The sequence below is a fragment of the Dromiciops gliroides genome, chromosome 5 (assembly GCF_019393635.1).
Source record: "Dromiciops gliroides isolate mDroGli1 chromosome 5, mDroGli1.pri, whole genome shotgun sequence".
Classification (NCBI taxonomy): Eukaryota; Metazoa; Chordata; class Mammalia; order Microbiotheria; family Microbiotheriidae; genus Dromiciops; species Dromiciops gliroides.
The window spans coordinates 109433530-109446200 of record NC_057865.1 but is presented as its reverse complement, the minus strand read 5'-3'; the positions used below and the strand labels follow the sequence as shown (position 1 = coordinate 109446200).

At 37.9% G+C, this 12671-nt stretch overlaps 1 protein-coding gene across 1 annotated transcript; it reads left to right on the top strand.

Annotated features, from left to right (window-relative positions):
* The first annotated feature begins 1058 nt into the window (after positions 1-1058).
* Positions 1059-8095, top strand: LOC122727770 (zona pellucida sperm-binding protein 3-like). Its single transcript, XM_043965557.1, has 9 exons — positions 1059-1439; positions 2107-2225; positions 2326-2429; positions 2686-2863; positions 3195-3315; positions 3409-3500; positions 7522-7646; positions 7806-7925; positions 8007-8095. The coding sequence occupies exons 1-9, from the start codon at positions 1059-1061 to the stop codon at positions 8093-8095; spliced, it is 1329 nt and encodes a 442-aa protein (XP_043821492.1).
* The last annotated feature ends 4576 nt before the right edge of the window (positions 8096-12671 follow it).

Below are 12671 nucleotides of genomic sequence, written 5' to 3'. Positions count from 1 at the left end.
AGTTTCCTCATCTGTAAAATGAGGTAGTTGGATTTTATAACCCCTAAGGTCTTAGTACTTACCACCGTGCCTGGCACATAGTAGGCACTTGTTTTTTATTGATTGATCTAAGGTCCCTTCCACCTCTATAACTTTAATCTTACAAAAACATGGAATCACAAGTTTGACTGAATATAGGAATCAGAAATTAATAGAAACAGCAAAATTTAGGAAGGTCAAAGTCCTGTCTCCATAGCATCTGGAATTTCTGCAGACTTTGGGCTCCCAAATTTAGTGACCTTTAGTCAATATCCTTCTCCAATGTCACACATCTTAATATATGATCATAGACCTAGAATTGGAAAGGACCTCAGAGAATATCTGGTTGAACCACCTCTCTCCCACAATATATTTTATATAAGGAAAAAGAGATTAGAGAAGTGGTGGTTTGACCAAAGTTGTACAAGTGATAAATGGAAAAGCTGGGATTTGAACTCATATCATTTTACTTGAAACCCAGCATTCTTTGCATTACAACACTCTGCTATTTCCCAGCAAATAGCAACCCCATTTAATTATGACACAAAGACATTTTGTATGCAGTTATGATGGTAACCTAGGATTCCCGCCCTTTGTAAATGTTTGCAAAGAACCTCTCACCCTTATAACTTTCCAGTCAGGTTGACAAGTCAGCACATCTGCATGGGAAGTTCATTAGGACAAGAGTAACTCCTACTAATCTCAAACTCGTGACTGATTGAAAACATCATATAATCAATCTATTCCCTAACATTAATTCTTAGTTAATCACCTGAAAATTCACTGCAAAATACTTCAGGATGTCGACATTCTCTCAAAAGGAACACAATGTTCTTTTTATTATCTAAACTGAAACATTTTCAAGCATCAACTTCATCACAACTGGAGGTGTTTCTGAGAAACCTGACAGGTGTAGCATATCCTGGCCACATTCCTCACTCCTAACCTGATTTCAGAGATTGAGAATTGCTAATTGTTTTTGAAGCTATAAAGATTTCAAACTCCAGGTGATTAAGCTGTGATTGCAATGAGTAGGCAGAATGGGGCAAAGAGGTCAAGTAGGGTGTCTGTTCCTGCTTTTGATGTTGAGTGAGTTGGTATCTGTTGATCTATGTGGCTCTTCCAGTTCCAGATCCTCTCTCAGAGACAGTGATTTTCCAAGACCAAATCATGAATCTTCTCTTATCCGATCTTCTTCATGGGGCCATGGGGTTCACTCTCAGTTGTTGCCTGTGAAGGTCCAATGCCTGGAAATGAAGTTGGTGGCAAATGTTCAGAGAGATCTCTTTGGAAAGGGAAAATTGATCAACCCTTCAGACTTAAGTCTCGGCCCATCTTCCTGCCAATATACTGCCTTCCATGAAGCAAATGATACTATTATCTTTGAGGCAGGGCTCCATGAGTGTGGTAGTATGCTTCAGGTATAGTTATTTAGTATTTCTGTTGGAGCACCGTAGTATGATTCCTCACACTTTTTTTTGGTTCTGAGTAGATCTTGGGATTAGTGGCTACAGGATAATGTCTAAATGACTGTGAAGTCCCTAGATGACGACTGTCTTGTGTCTCTGCCTCCTTAGTGGGGAAGAACTACTCTTTAAGCTTATGTGTGACTTTTTTTTTCTGCTCTCAGTTTTATCTTTTTTTTTTTTTTTTTTTTGGTGAGGCAGTTGGGGTTAAGTGACTTGCCTAGGGTCACACAGCTAGTAAGTGTTAAGTGTCTGAGGCTGGATTTGAACTCAGGTCCTCCTGAATCCAGGGCCAGTGCTCTATCCACTGTGCCATCTAGCTGCCCCTCAATTTTATCTTAAGACTTAGGATCTCTCACTGTAAGGCTCAGGATCCTGTGTGCCAATTGACTGGGGATTAGTGGCCCTAAAATATATTAGATAATTGGGATTGGAGAGGACCAGTCCTGGATTTATAGGTGCACCATTAGAAATATCTATACAGATAAGTCACTTGTCCAACCTACTGAAAGATTAGTGGGGAATCTTATACTAATGGATATATAAACCATGATGAAATAACGTAGGTATTTCCAGAGAATTTGTGTTCTTTAAATCATACATTTCTTTGGGCCATTTTCAGGTGACCACAGACTTACTGGTTTATCGTATAAATCTATATTATAACCCAACTCCTGGTGGAAATTCCATCATCTTAAGAAACAGTCCAGCCGTGATTTTAATTGAATGTTCTTATCCAAGGTGAGAGATCTCTTTGTATGGCTCAAATTATTATTATTATTATTTATCTTGTATCACTTCTTATGTAGTGGTTTTCTTCTTCACCCATCATTGTCCCCAGGAGGAGTAATGTAAGCAGCAAGGCTATCCAACCGACCTGGACTCCATTCAGTTCTATGCTGTCCTCACAAAAAGGGTTGAAGTTCACCTTGCAAGTGATGGCTGGTAAGTGTCAATGATAGTAGAATGATTGCTAATATTTTCTTCCTTATCCCTACAATATAGGGATCTCTCTGCCCCTCTCTCTGACCCTCTCCCTCACCTGAAAAAGCCTATGGATTCCTCAGAATGTTTTTAAATGCATAGAACTAAAAAAGAGACCAATTATATTGAAATCCAGTTATCAGAAGAATTTAATTAAGGTCATGGATTTTGAGTTAAGAAGCCTTGGAATAATAGTATTGAGATCTTGACTTTGCAGATGACTGGAGCACTAAGAGGGTTTCTTCTAGCTATCAAATTGGAGATGTTATTTCCATCCAAGCTGATGTGAACACTGGAAGTCATGTGGCTCTGAGACTCTTCATTGACAGCTGTGTGGCCACTTTAAAACCAAACAAATATTCAACTCCTCATCATGCTATCATTGATTTCCATGGGTAAGTTCCCCAGCAGACTCCTTCAATACCAACGTCTACTTATCTCCAAGAGTCATAGATGTGGGCGTTCCTTTTAGACATTTAGTGTCTTCCCCCTTTTATCTTCCCCCTAGTAACTATTCTGGCTAAAGCAAATCACCTGCAAACCAGTCTATCTGTGGAGTCTCTCCATATTTAGCTAGGCTTACTCACAGGAGATTTTGATGCTGGGCTTATGTTCAGAAGGTTAGGCATATCAAAGTTTGTTCTGATATGTCTTCCAAAGTGAAGTCACCTCCAGATGTTGGAGAAGGACATGGGAAGGAGCTCACTTACAAATCTTAATCCCTAGGTGTCTAGTTGATGGTCGGTCAGAAAATGTTGGCTCAACCTTCATCTCCCCAAGGTCCAAGCCAGAGACCCTTCAGTTTACAATGGATGCTTTTAAGTTCTCAAGAGAAGCCAGGGATCAGGTGAGCTTTATCCTGCCTCCCCACCCCCACATGCATCCATACAAGGTATCCATAATGGTAATGATAAAATTGTAATTCTGAATTATTTTATAGATCTATATTACATGTCACCTAAAGGTCATTGAAGCTGCTGACCTGCCAGATCTTTCAAACAAAGCTTGTTTCTTCAACAAATCAAGCCAGCAGTAAGTAGAGTTTGAACAGCAACCATGGCTCCTATTGGCAGCAGGAGCACCACCACCACCACCACTTCTTTGGTAGTATTGGTAGCCAGGAATAAGTTCAACATTGCACAGGAGCCCTATCAGAACAACTTAGGCACTCACCTAAAATTAGGTGAATGGTAGTGTTTTGGAGGAAATGGTAAAGAAATCAATTGTTTAAGGACAACAGAATGGAACTCATGATCTACATATGATTTTTTTCTATACCACTATTTGAATTTATTATTTTAATAACTATTATTTTTAAAATGTATAGTCATACTTATTGAATCCCAACTTAACAGTTATTGCTTAATCTAGCGCTGGCTTGCCCTCAAAAATTGAATGTCTTGTTAGAAAGCTATGTCTTTAATCACTGAATGGGTGTTGCCACAGACAAACTGAGACCTAGGACAGACCCTAGCTTAAAAAGGCCCAGGTCTCCCACTGCATGCAGGGCCATTGCCAGACATCCTGACCTATATCTTGCTCCTGGACTCTGATGAATCTGGAGGAGAGAATGAGGCTGATGACGTTGTACAGCCCTGTCTCACTTAAATCCAATTCACTTGCAAGTCAATACATCACTTCCTGATGTCATTGGTCCTCTTTGAGAATGAAAGACCACCACCACCACTGAATGAATTGAACAAAGTTATGTACAGTTCTTGGTGACTTTGGTACTTTGCTATTTCTCCTAACATTATTTCCTACTTACAGATTATCAGAAAAAAGTATTGGTTTCCTTAGCTCCAAGAGAATTGATTACTTTCCCTTCAACAGAGAGCTGAAAAATGAATATATATGCATATTATATATATATAGTACAAATATTATATGTATGAAATTATATGCATATTGGGTATGAATATGCATATACATATATGAATATGTAGGTATATATTCTTCTGTACCCTGGGTAAGCCATTTAATATCTGCTTGAGTTTCCTTATCTGTAAAATGAGAGGGAGTGAATAAGTATTTATTTAGCACCTATTCCATGGTACGCACTATGCTAAACACTTTTCATATATCATCTCATTTGATCCTCACCACAACCTGCAAGATAGGTGCTATTGTTACCTCCACTTTAAAGTTGAAGAAAATGAGGCAAACAGAGGTCAAATGACTTGCCCAGGGTCACAGCTAGTAAGTGTGTGAAGTTGGATTTGAACTTGGGTCTTCCTGACTTCAGGTCCAGTTTTCTATCCATTGTGCTATCTAGGCAACTCTGAAGTGTTATAATAGAAGATAATAGCACTTGTCTTCTGGGACTGTTGTGAGGATTAAATAAAATAACATTTGTGAAGTATGTAGCATAGTTCCTAGTACATACTAGCACTTAATAAATACTTATTCATTAATAATTCCTCTGAAAGATTATACTCAGCTTTTCTGGGTACCTGATTCTTGGCTGTAGTCCCAATTCCTTTGCCCTCTGGAATATCATATTACATGCCCTTCAGTCCTTTAATGTAGATGCTGCTAGATCTTGTTTTATCCTTATTGTAGCTCCATAGTATTTGAATTCCTTTTTTTTCTTGCTTCTTGCAGTATTTTATCCTTGACCTGGGAGCTCTGGAATTTGGCTATAACATTCCTGGAGGTTTTCCTTTTGGGATCTCTTTCAGACAGTGATTGGTGGTTTCTTTCAATTTCTATTTTTCCTTCTGCTTCTAGAACATCAAGGCAATTTTCCCTTACAATCTCTTGGAAGATGCTGTCTAAACTCTTATTTTGGTCATGGTTTTCAGGTAGTCCAATGCTTTTCAAATTATCTCTCCTGGATCTATTATCCAAGTTAGATGTTTTTCCAAGGAGATATTTCATATTGCCCTCTATTTTTTAAAAAAAAATTAATTTGGATTTGCTTTACTGTGTCTTGGCTTCTTATAAAGTGTCACTAGCTTCCATTTGTTCAATCCTAGTTCTTAGGCAATAATTTTCATCATACAGCTTTTTATACTCTCCTTTTCCATTTAGCTTTTTAAGCTATTGACTTTTTTCTCAAAGCTCTCCTGCATTGCTCTCATTTCTCTTTCCATTCTTTCCTCTACCTCTCTAAATCTTCCTTCTATCTCTCCTACTTTCTCTTCAACGTACCTTTTGAGAGGTTCTATGGCCTGAAACCAATTAATATTTTTCTTGGAAGCTTTGGATGTAGGTGTCCTGAGGTTGCTATCCTCCTCTGAGGGTGTACCTCGATATTCCTTGTCATTAAAGGAACTTTCTATTGTTCTCAACTTTCTTTGCTTGCTCATCTTACTGTTTTTTTACTTGACTTTTAACTCCCTCTTACAGTGGGGCTCTTTCCAAGCTACATTGTCTCAAGCTTTAGAGGGTCCCAGGTGTTTTGGTTTGAGGGAGGGCAGGTGTTTCTTTCACCTGGCCTATTCTCTGGTCCAAAGGTAACCTCAAGCCAATTTGCTAGTTGACCAGCCAGCAGAGTATTGAGGTGGTTCTCAGCTTTGACTAGCCTGCTCCCTTCCCTCACTTGGGCCTTCCACCACTCAAGATTTCTTCCTGGTTCCCTGCTGGGGTGGGTAGCTGAATTCCTCCTTGGGTCTGGCCGACACCCCTTATTTTCCACACACCCCCCCAGCCAGCTGTTCAACCATCTCACCTGAAGATAAGCTTAGTTCCAGAAAATGCCAGTGCTGCAGCTGATTCAGAGGCTGGGCTAACTTTCTCTGGTGCTGCATGTTTGGGGTCTGTGTCAGAGTGATCTCGAGGTTGGACTCTACTTGCAGCCCAATATGGCCCCCTTTAATCTGGAAAATAATTTCAGCCTTCTTTTGTGGGTTTTGCTTCTCCAGGGCTTGTTTTGTTGCTGTTTTGGGGGGTAATTGTGTCACAAGCTCTGTGTGTTTAATGCCTTTCCTCTGCCATCTTGGCTCTGCCCCTCACTGGTAGTATTGTTCATTAATAATTAATCATATAATGGCAGACTGGCAGTTCAAATCATGTGCTAACTCTTATTACCTGTGTGTTTTATGGGAAAATCATTTAACTTACATGCATTGATCTAAATCATATAAAGGTACTAAAAATCACTTATGTTCTTGTTGTTCAGGCCTTTTTAACTTTGAGGTTTTCTTGGGAAAGAAACTGGAGTGATTTGCCATTTCCTTTCCCAGCTCATTTTACAGATGAAGAAACTGAGGAAAATAGGGTTAAGTGACTTATCCAGGGTCACACAGCTACTAAGTGACTGAGGCTGGATTTGAATTCAGGAAGATGAGTTTTCCTGACTCCAGGACCAGCAATTTATCCACTCTACCACCTAGCAGCACTATTTATATGCTATAAGACTATTTTACCATAATAAAGAGAATTTTTTCAATGCAACTGATAAAGAAAGGAAATTGTCAAAGGTATATGCCTCATTTAAAAAAAAATGACCTTGTTGCCCCTCCCCTTTTTGGCTACTGGTACTTTTTAGAAACTTAGGGGGAAAAACAGTGAATCTGACTTTATAATTTGGGGAATAAAAGACTGTTATATTCCCTACTTTCCACTTGTACCTTATACCTTATAACATTTTTCCCCATAGAAAGTGACTTCTCGAGCAGAGTTTGACATTATTCTTAAACAATTCTTATTATTTTGCAGGGGTAACTTTACAAAAATTATAAAAGATGTTTTTTGAGGGAGTGGGTTTGAAATAATTCTATTTAAACATTATCGATTATACATCTTAATCTTGTGTAATATTCTCTATAAACACATACTATCCCAACATTGGTTAATAGGGCTGTTTTAAAGCTTTATTTGTGGACCAGAACACAGAGCTTATTTTATCTGCTCTTTGGATCTATGCCATGGTACCTTGTTTAGTACTTCTGTTTTTGTCTCTTCTCTGGCTCTTGTGTGGGATAAGGGGTATATTTTAAAGGTAGTCAGAGTTGTGATAGTAAGTTGTAGTAAGCTATAAAATTTAATAGCTTCTTTCCTGAAAGTCCCCAAGCATTCAATTGTCTTTCTCTCATTCATAATTTCCCAGATGGTCTCCTGTAGAAGGTACAGATGATATCTGTAGTTGTTGTGAAACTGGTAGCTGTAGGAAAGTCCATCTTAGAAACAGACTAACCAGAAGTCATTGGAAGAGAAATATGATGGATTGGAAAGGTAAGTTTCCTAACATACCCAATGTGCAAATAATATGGGCCCATAAGGTCCTTGTAGCCTACTGATTACCTTCTTTTACAACTGTTTAAAAGAACTTCTAGCTAGGTTTCATTGGAAACTCATCCCCCCTCCTCCCCTTTTTTCTGCATCCAACCCTAGATATTCCTCAAAAAGAAAATGAAGCTAATGTGGTAGTTGGACCCCTGGTCATTTCTGACATGACAATGCAACCTAGCAGCATAGCTAGTCAGGACAAAATAGCTACAACCAATTCCCAAGGTATGGATTATATACCTTCCATCTAGTCAAACTAAATGGTAAATGGTTCTGAGACTTGTCTAACATAACATTCCTCCCCAGGTGTGGAGAAAGCACCTCAAAAAGTGCTGCTTGCTGCTGGATCTGTAGTATTTTTCTATCTATCATGCTACTCTTGTGGGAAGATATGAAGTCTCATTTTGATAACACTATCATTTGAAATAAACTAAAGGATATCTTAAAATCTACTCATTGTGTTGTCTGCTTTTAATAATAGCTAGCATTTATGTAGCCTTTTAAGATTTGCAAAGTGCTTTACATATATTATCTCACTTAACCTCCACAAAAGCCCTGGGAGTTAGACAATATTCTCCTCATTCCCTTTGTACAGATGAGGAAATTAAGGTGGAGAGATTTAGCAGATGATTAAATTTTCTGAGGAAATGCTAGAAATCAAGTCTTACTGCCTCCATGTCCAGTACACTATCCCCTCTGCCACCTTAATTCCCCCTTAAATATGTAATAAATCCTTCTAAGGAAAAAGAGATTACTTGGATCTTTGGGGGATATTCCTGAGCAGCATAAAATATTCTACCTAAAGTACTTAAAGCAAAAAGATTCTTGGAGTCCCATAGTATCATTGTTTTTTGTTGTTGTTGTTGTTGTTTATTTGTTGTTTTTTTTTTAAGTGAGGCAATTGGTGTTAAGTGACTTGCCCAGGGTCACACAGCTAGTAAATGTCAAGTGTCTGAGGGCGTACTTGAACTCAGGTACTCCTGACTCCAGGGCCAGTGCTCTATCCACTGCGCCACCTAACTGCCCCCCCCAGTATCATTGTTATCATCATCTTTTTAAAAAATAATTTCAGTAACTATTTTTTTCAATTTTAAACATCTTTATTTAAAGTTTTTAGTTCCAAATTATATCCCTCACTCTTCTTCCCTGCTTGAGATGGTAACCAATCAGATGTAGGTTATACATGTACAATTATGTAAAACATTTCCATAAGTCATTTTGTAGAAGATGACAAATAAAACAATGAAAGTGAAAAATAGCATGTTTCAGTCTGTGTTCAATCAATGTCAATTCTTTGGAGGTGGATAGTGTGCTTCATCATTAGACCTTTGGAATTGTTTGGATCATTGTATTTCTGAGAATATCTGTCATTCACAGTTCTTCATTAAATAATATTGTTATTGTGCACAATGTTCTCCTGGTTCTGTTCACTCCACTATGAGTCAGTTCACATAAATCCAGATTTTTCTAAAATCATTCTGCTTGTCATTTTTTATAGCACAATAATATTCCATTACAATCATATACCAAAGTATAACATCTTGATGTACTCATCTGAGGTATGGCAGGTTCATAAACATTCTTAGAACATTATATTTCAAGTACAAGATTATCATCTTATTATTCTGCTTATCCCTGGTCTTAACAAACATCTAACCTTTGGGGAGTCTAGAATTTCTTTGGTCAAGGGGAAACTCTGTCCTTCTCTTTGTAGATGAAGGACACCCAAGCTTCAGATTTATTTTAAAGTATATTTGATCTGAGATGAGCAGAACCAGAAGAACATATTACATAATCATCAACATTATGTGTTGATCAACTGTGATAGACTAGATTCTTCTCACTAATACAATGGTACAAGACAGTTCCAAAGGACTCATGATGGAAAAGACTCTCCAAATCCAGGAGAAAAAAACCTGTGGAATATGGATGCTGATTGAACCATACTATTTCTTTTGTTTTTAGTGCTGTTTTTCTTTTTGGAGGTTTTTCCTTTTTTGCTCTGATTCTTCTCTTATAACATGGCTAATGCAGAAATATGTTTAATGTTTTTATATATATATGAAAAAGAAAAAAGTATATTTGATCTATAGTCACTTGCTCAACCTTTATAGATTCTCATGTAAGTACCAAAGTAATTTTCTGGTACCTTAAAATTTTTTGTGGGGTGGAGTCTGGTCATAATAACTGTATGGAGGGAGATCAGTTCAATACTCTTCAGCTAGAAAGGGAAGAAGCTAGAAACCAAGAGAATCCTTTGTATGGGTCATAGGTTATATCTACTGTTGTATCCCATGTTATTTAGTTGTTAGTGACAGATTAAAGTTTACCTTAACCTAATGAAGGCTAAAATTTCAAAGGCAATTCAAAGTGGAACATTTATTTATAAAATAGCTTTTGTAATTGTTGATTAAGGCAATGGCTTAGTTTTTGGATCTGTGTGAATAGTAGAATAGGGCGAAAGAAAGAAATAGATGGGGAGAACAAGGGAAGGAAGAATAAAGAATAAGACATTCTAACAAGCAATAGGAATTTGAACCCATCAAAGAAGGAATTAGAAAAAAGGATGTTTGAAAATAAATATAGGACCTGGAAACAGGAAGACCTACTTTCATATTGTCTGAAATTAGTGTCTCAATCTTTTTTTTTAATATTGATAAACATTTTTATTTAAAGTTGTTACTAGTATCTCAATCTCGAGGAAAGTATGTAAATTTTTGGACACTCAGTTTTCCCACTTATAAAATGGGAAAAATAGCACCCATCTCTCATCTGGTGTGAGACTTAAAAGAGAAGATACATAAAGGTGCTATATAAACCCTTAAGCACTAGTTAAATTGGAATTATTCCTTTTGGTCAAGTCCAAGATGACTATTCTTATCAAAAAACCCTATGGAATGTATTCCATGATAATGAGATTCATATTCGCATTGCTAATCTTGTAGGAATTACAATATCAGGACTCTTTCCCTTTACCTCCCTTCCTGCCATTTCATATTTAGCTTTGGAAGAGTACTTGAAGCTTAAGCATTTCCCCTTATTTTGGGGAAATGAGACTATATGATAAAATGAGGAACTACCCTATGTTGCTTCAAATGAAATTATTTCATGGGAATGGTGTCAGACTTTAAAATGATGCATATGTTGCTCAATTTGAATTTCAGTTTAACACACACACACACACACACACACCCTAAATTTTATCACACCTTCTGATTTTATTCACAAACTTAGATTGTGGTGCCTATGTAATTACTTCTGGTTGTTCTTTCTGCTACAGCCTTTTCTTCCCTATTCCCCTCCCTCTATGAATACATGAATGAGGAAAAGCACTTATTAAGCATTTATTATGTGCTGGCATGGGGATATAAATACAAAATTAAAGCCAGTTCTTGCTAACTCCTAAAGAGCTAATATTTTGATAGGGATAGACAACATATATAAAGGAGGGGTGGCCAGGGTGAAATACTTTGGCCTGGATACTTACAGGTAAGGTGAGTAGGGCCATGGAGGATAAATTGACACCTCATCCTGGATTTGATCATGGTTTTAGAACTAGAGGGGTGGAGAAGTGGTGATTAGTATCAAGGTGGCTGGGGAGTACAAAGTGTCATGAAGCATAGCAATAGCTGCAATAGAGGGATAGGTGAGGCTTTTGCCACTCTAGGCAGCAGCCCCAGAGTGAATGTTCTGGAGATTAAAGTTCTTAATTTCCAGGTCCTGGTCTCCAGGACAAATGTTTCTTTGCCTCCCTTCAACCTTGATTTCCTCCCATCCACTTGTCTGTTATCCAATAGCCTCAGCTTCCTTTTTAACTTAATGGTCTCTTTTCTACTCGAGACAAAATTCTGAGTTTCAGTACATTTTCCAGTAATCAGAAAATGCCAGTCACTAGTGCAGATTTGTGAAGGTAGTCAGGACACGTTCTCCCATTTGTCTAGAAAGATGGTTTAATTCTTTTTCTTAGCTCTCCTATCCATGTCTCAATCATTTTTCTGCAGATAGACTGAACCATGTCTTATAGCTCTCTGAATGGTAGGATGGCTAAAATTGTTATTATGAGTTCATCAAAAGTGAGAACTCATCAGAGCAATGCATCAGAATGATTGGTAGTAATATCAAGCATTGAAACAGGGAGAAAATAGGGAGATGGGTTGGGAGGCTATTGAAATAGTTCAGGTAAAGAAAATACAAACCTGATGGATAGTGGTGTACAAGGAAGAACTCGAAATTAAGACTTGAATTTGACTCAGTTATACTAATCCCTAAGTAGATGGCATTGAGCAGGACATTTGACCACTCTAGGCCTCAGATTCCTTTGCTGTAACATCAGTTTTGACTAGATCATGTTTAAAGTAACTTCTAGTTTCAATAGTCTGAGTCTGGATGAAAATAGTGGAATGTAAAGGAGAGGAATGTGGTTTAGCATTCAAAGCCTTCCCTCACCGGCTTATACTCTACCTTTCTAAACTTGAGTTGCCTTTCTCCCTTCCCACATATATTAACCTTCACCCAAATTAAGTTGCTCATGATCCCTTATATGCACCCTTAGTGTATCTCCATGATTGGCAAGTGTGAATTTGCTAAGATTGAAGTGACAATGCTTGATGACTTATTGGAGAAGTGGTGAGCAAGAGGGAGGAGTCAAAGACAACTCTGAGGTACTAGTGAGTGACTGGTGGGGATGTGAGGGTCATTGACAGAAATGAGGAAGTCATTGCCAAGTAAGCTGGCTGGTTGCTCTCTTTTTCTGGATGCATTTTGGAGCTGTGCCCTTTTACCCACTGGGTTGCAAGCCATGCTTATTGAACAGAAGCAGATGGAATTACTGCCAGTCCCTACCCACAGAGAGCTGAGGGAGCCGACTGTGGCTTTTCCTAAGTGTTAATTAGTTTCACCTGGCTCAGCCTTTAGCAATCACCTAATTGATTTAAAAAAAAATCACCGAGTGCTGAGGCAATTACCATAATA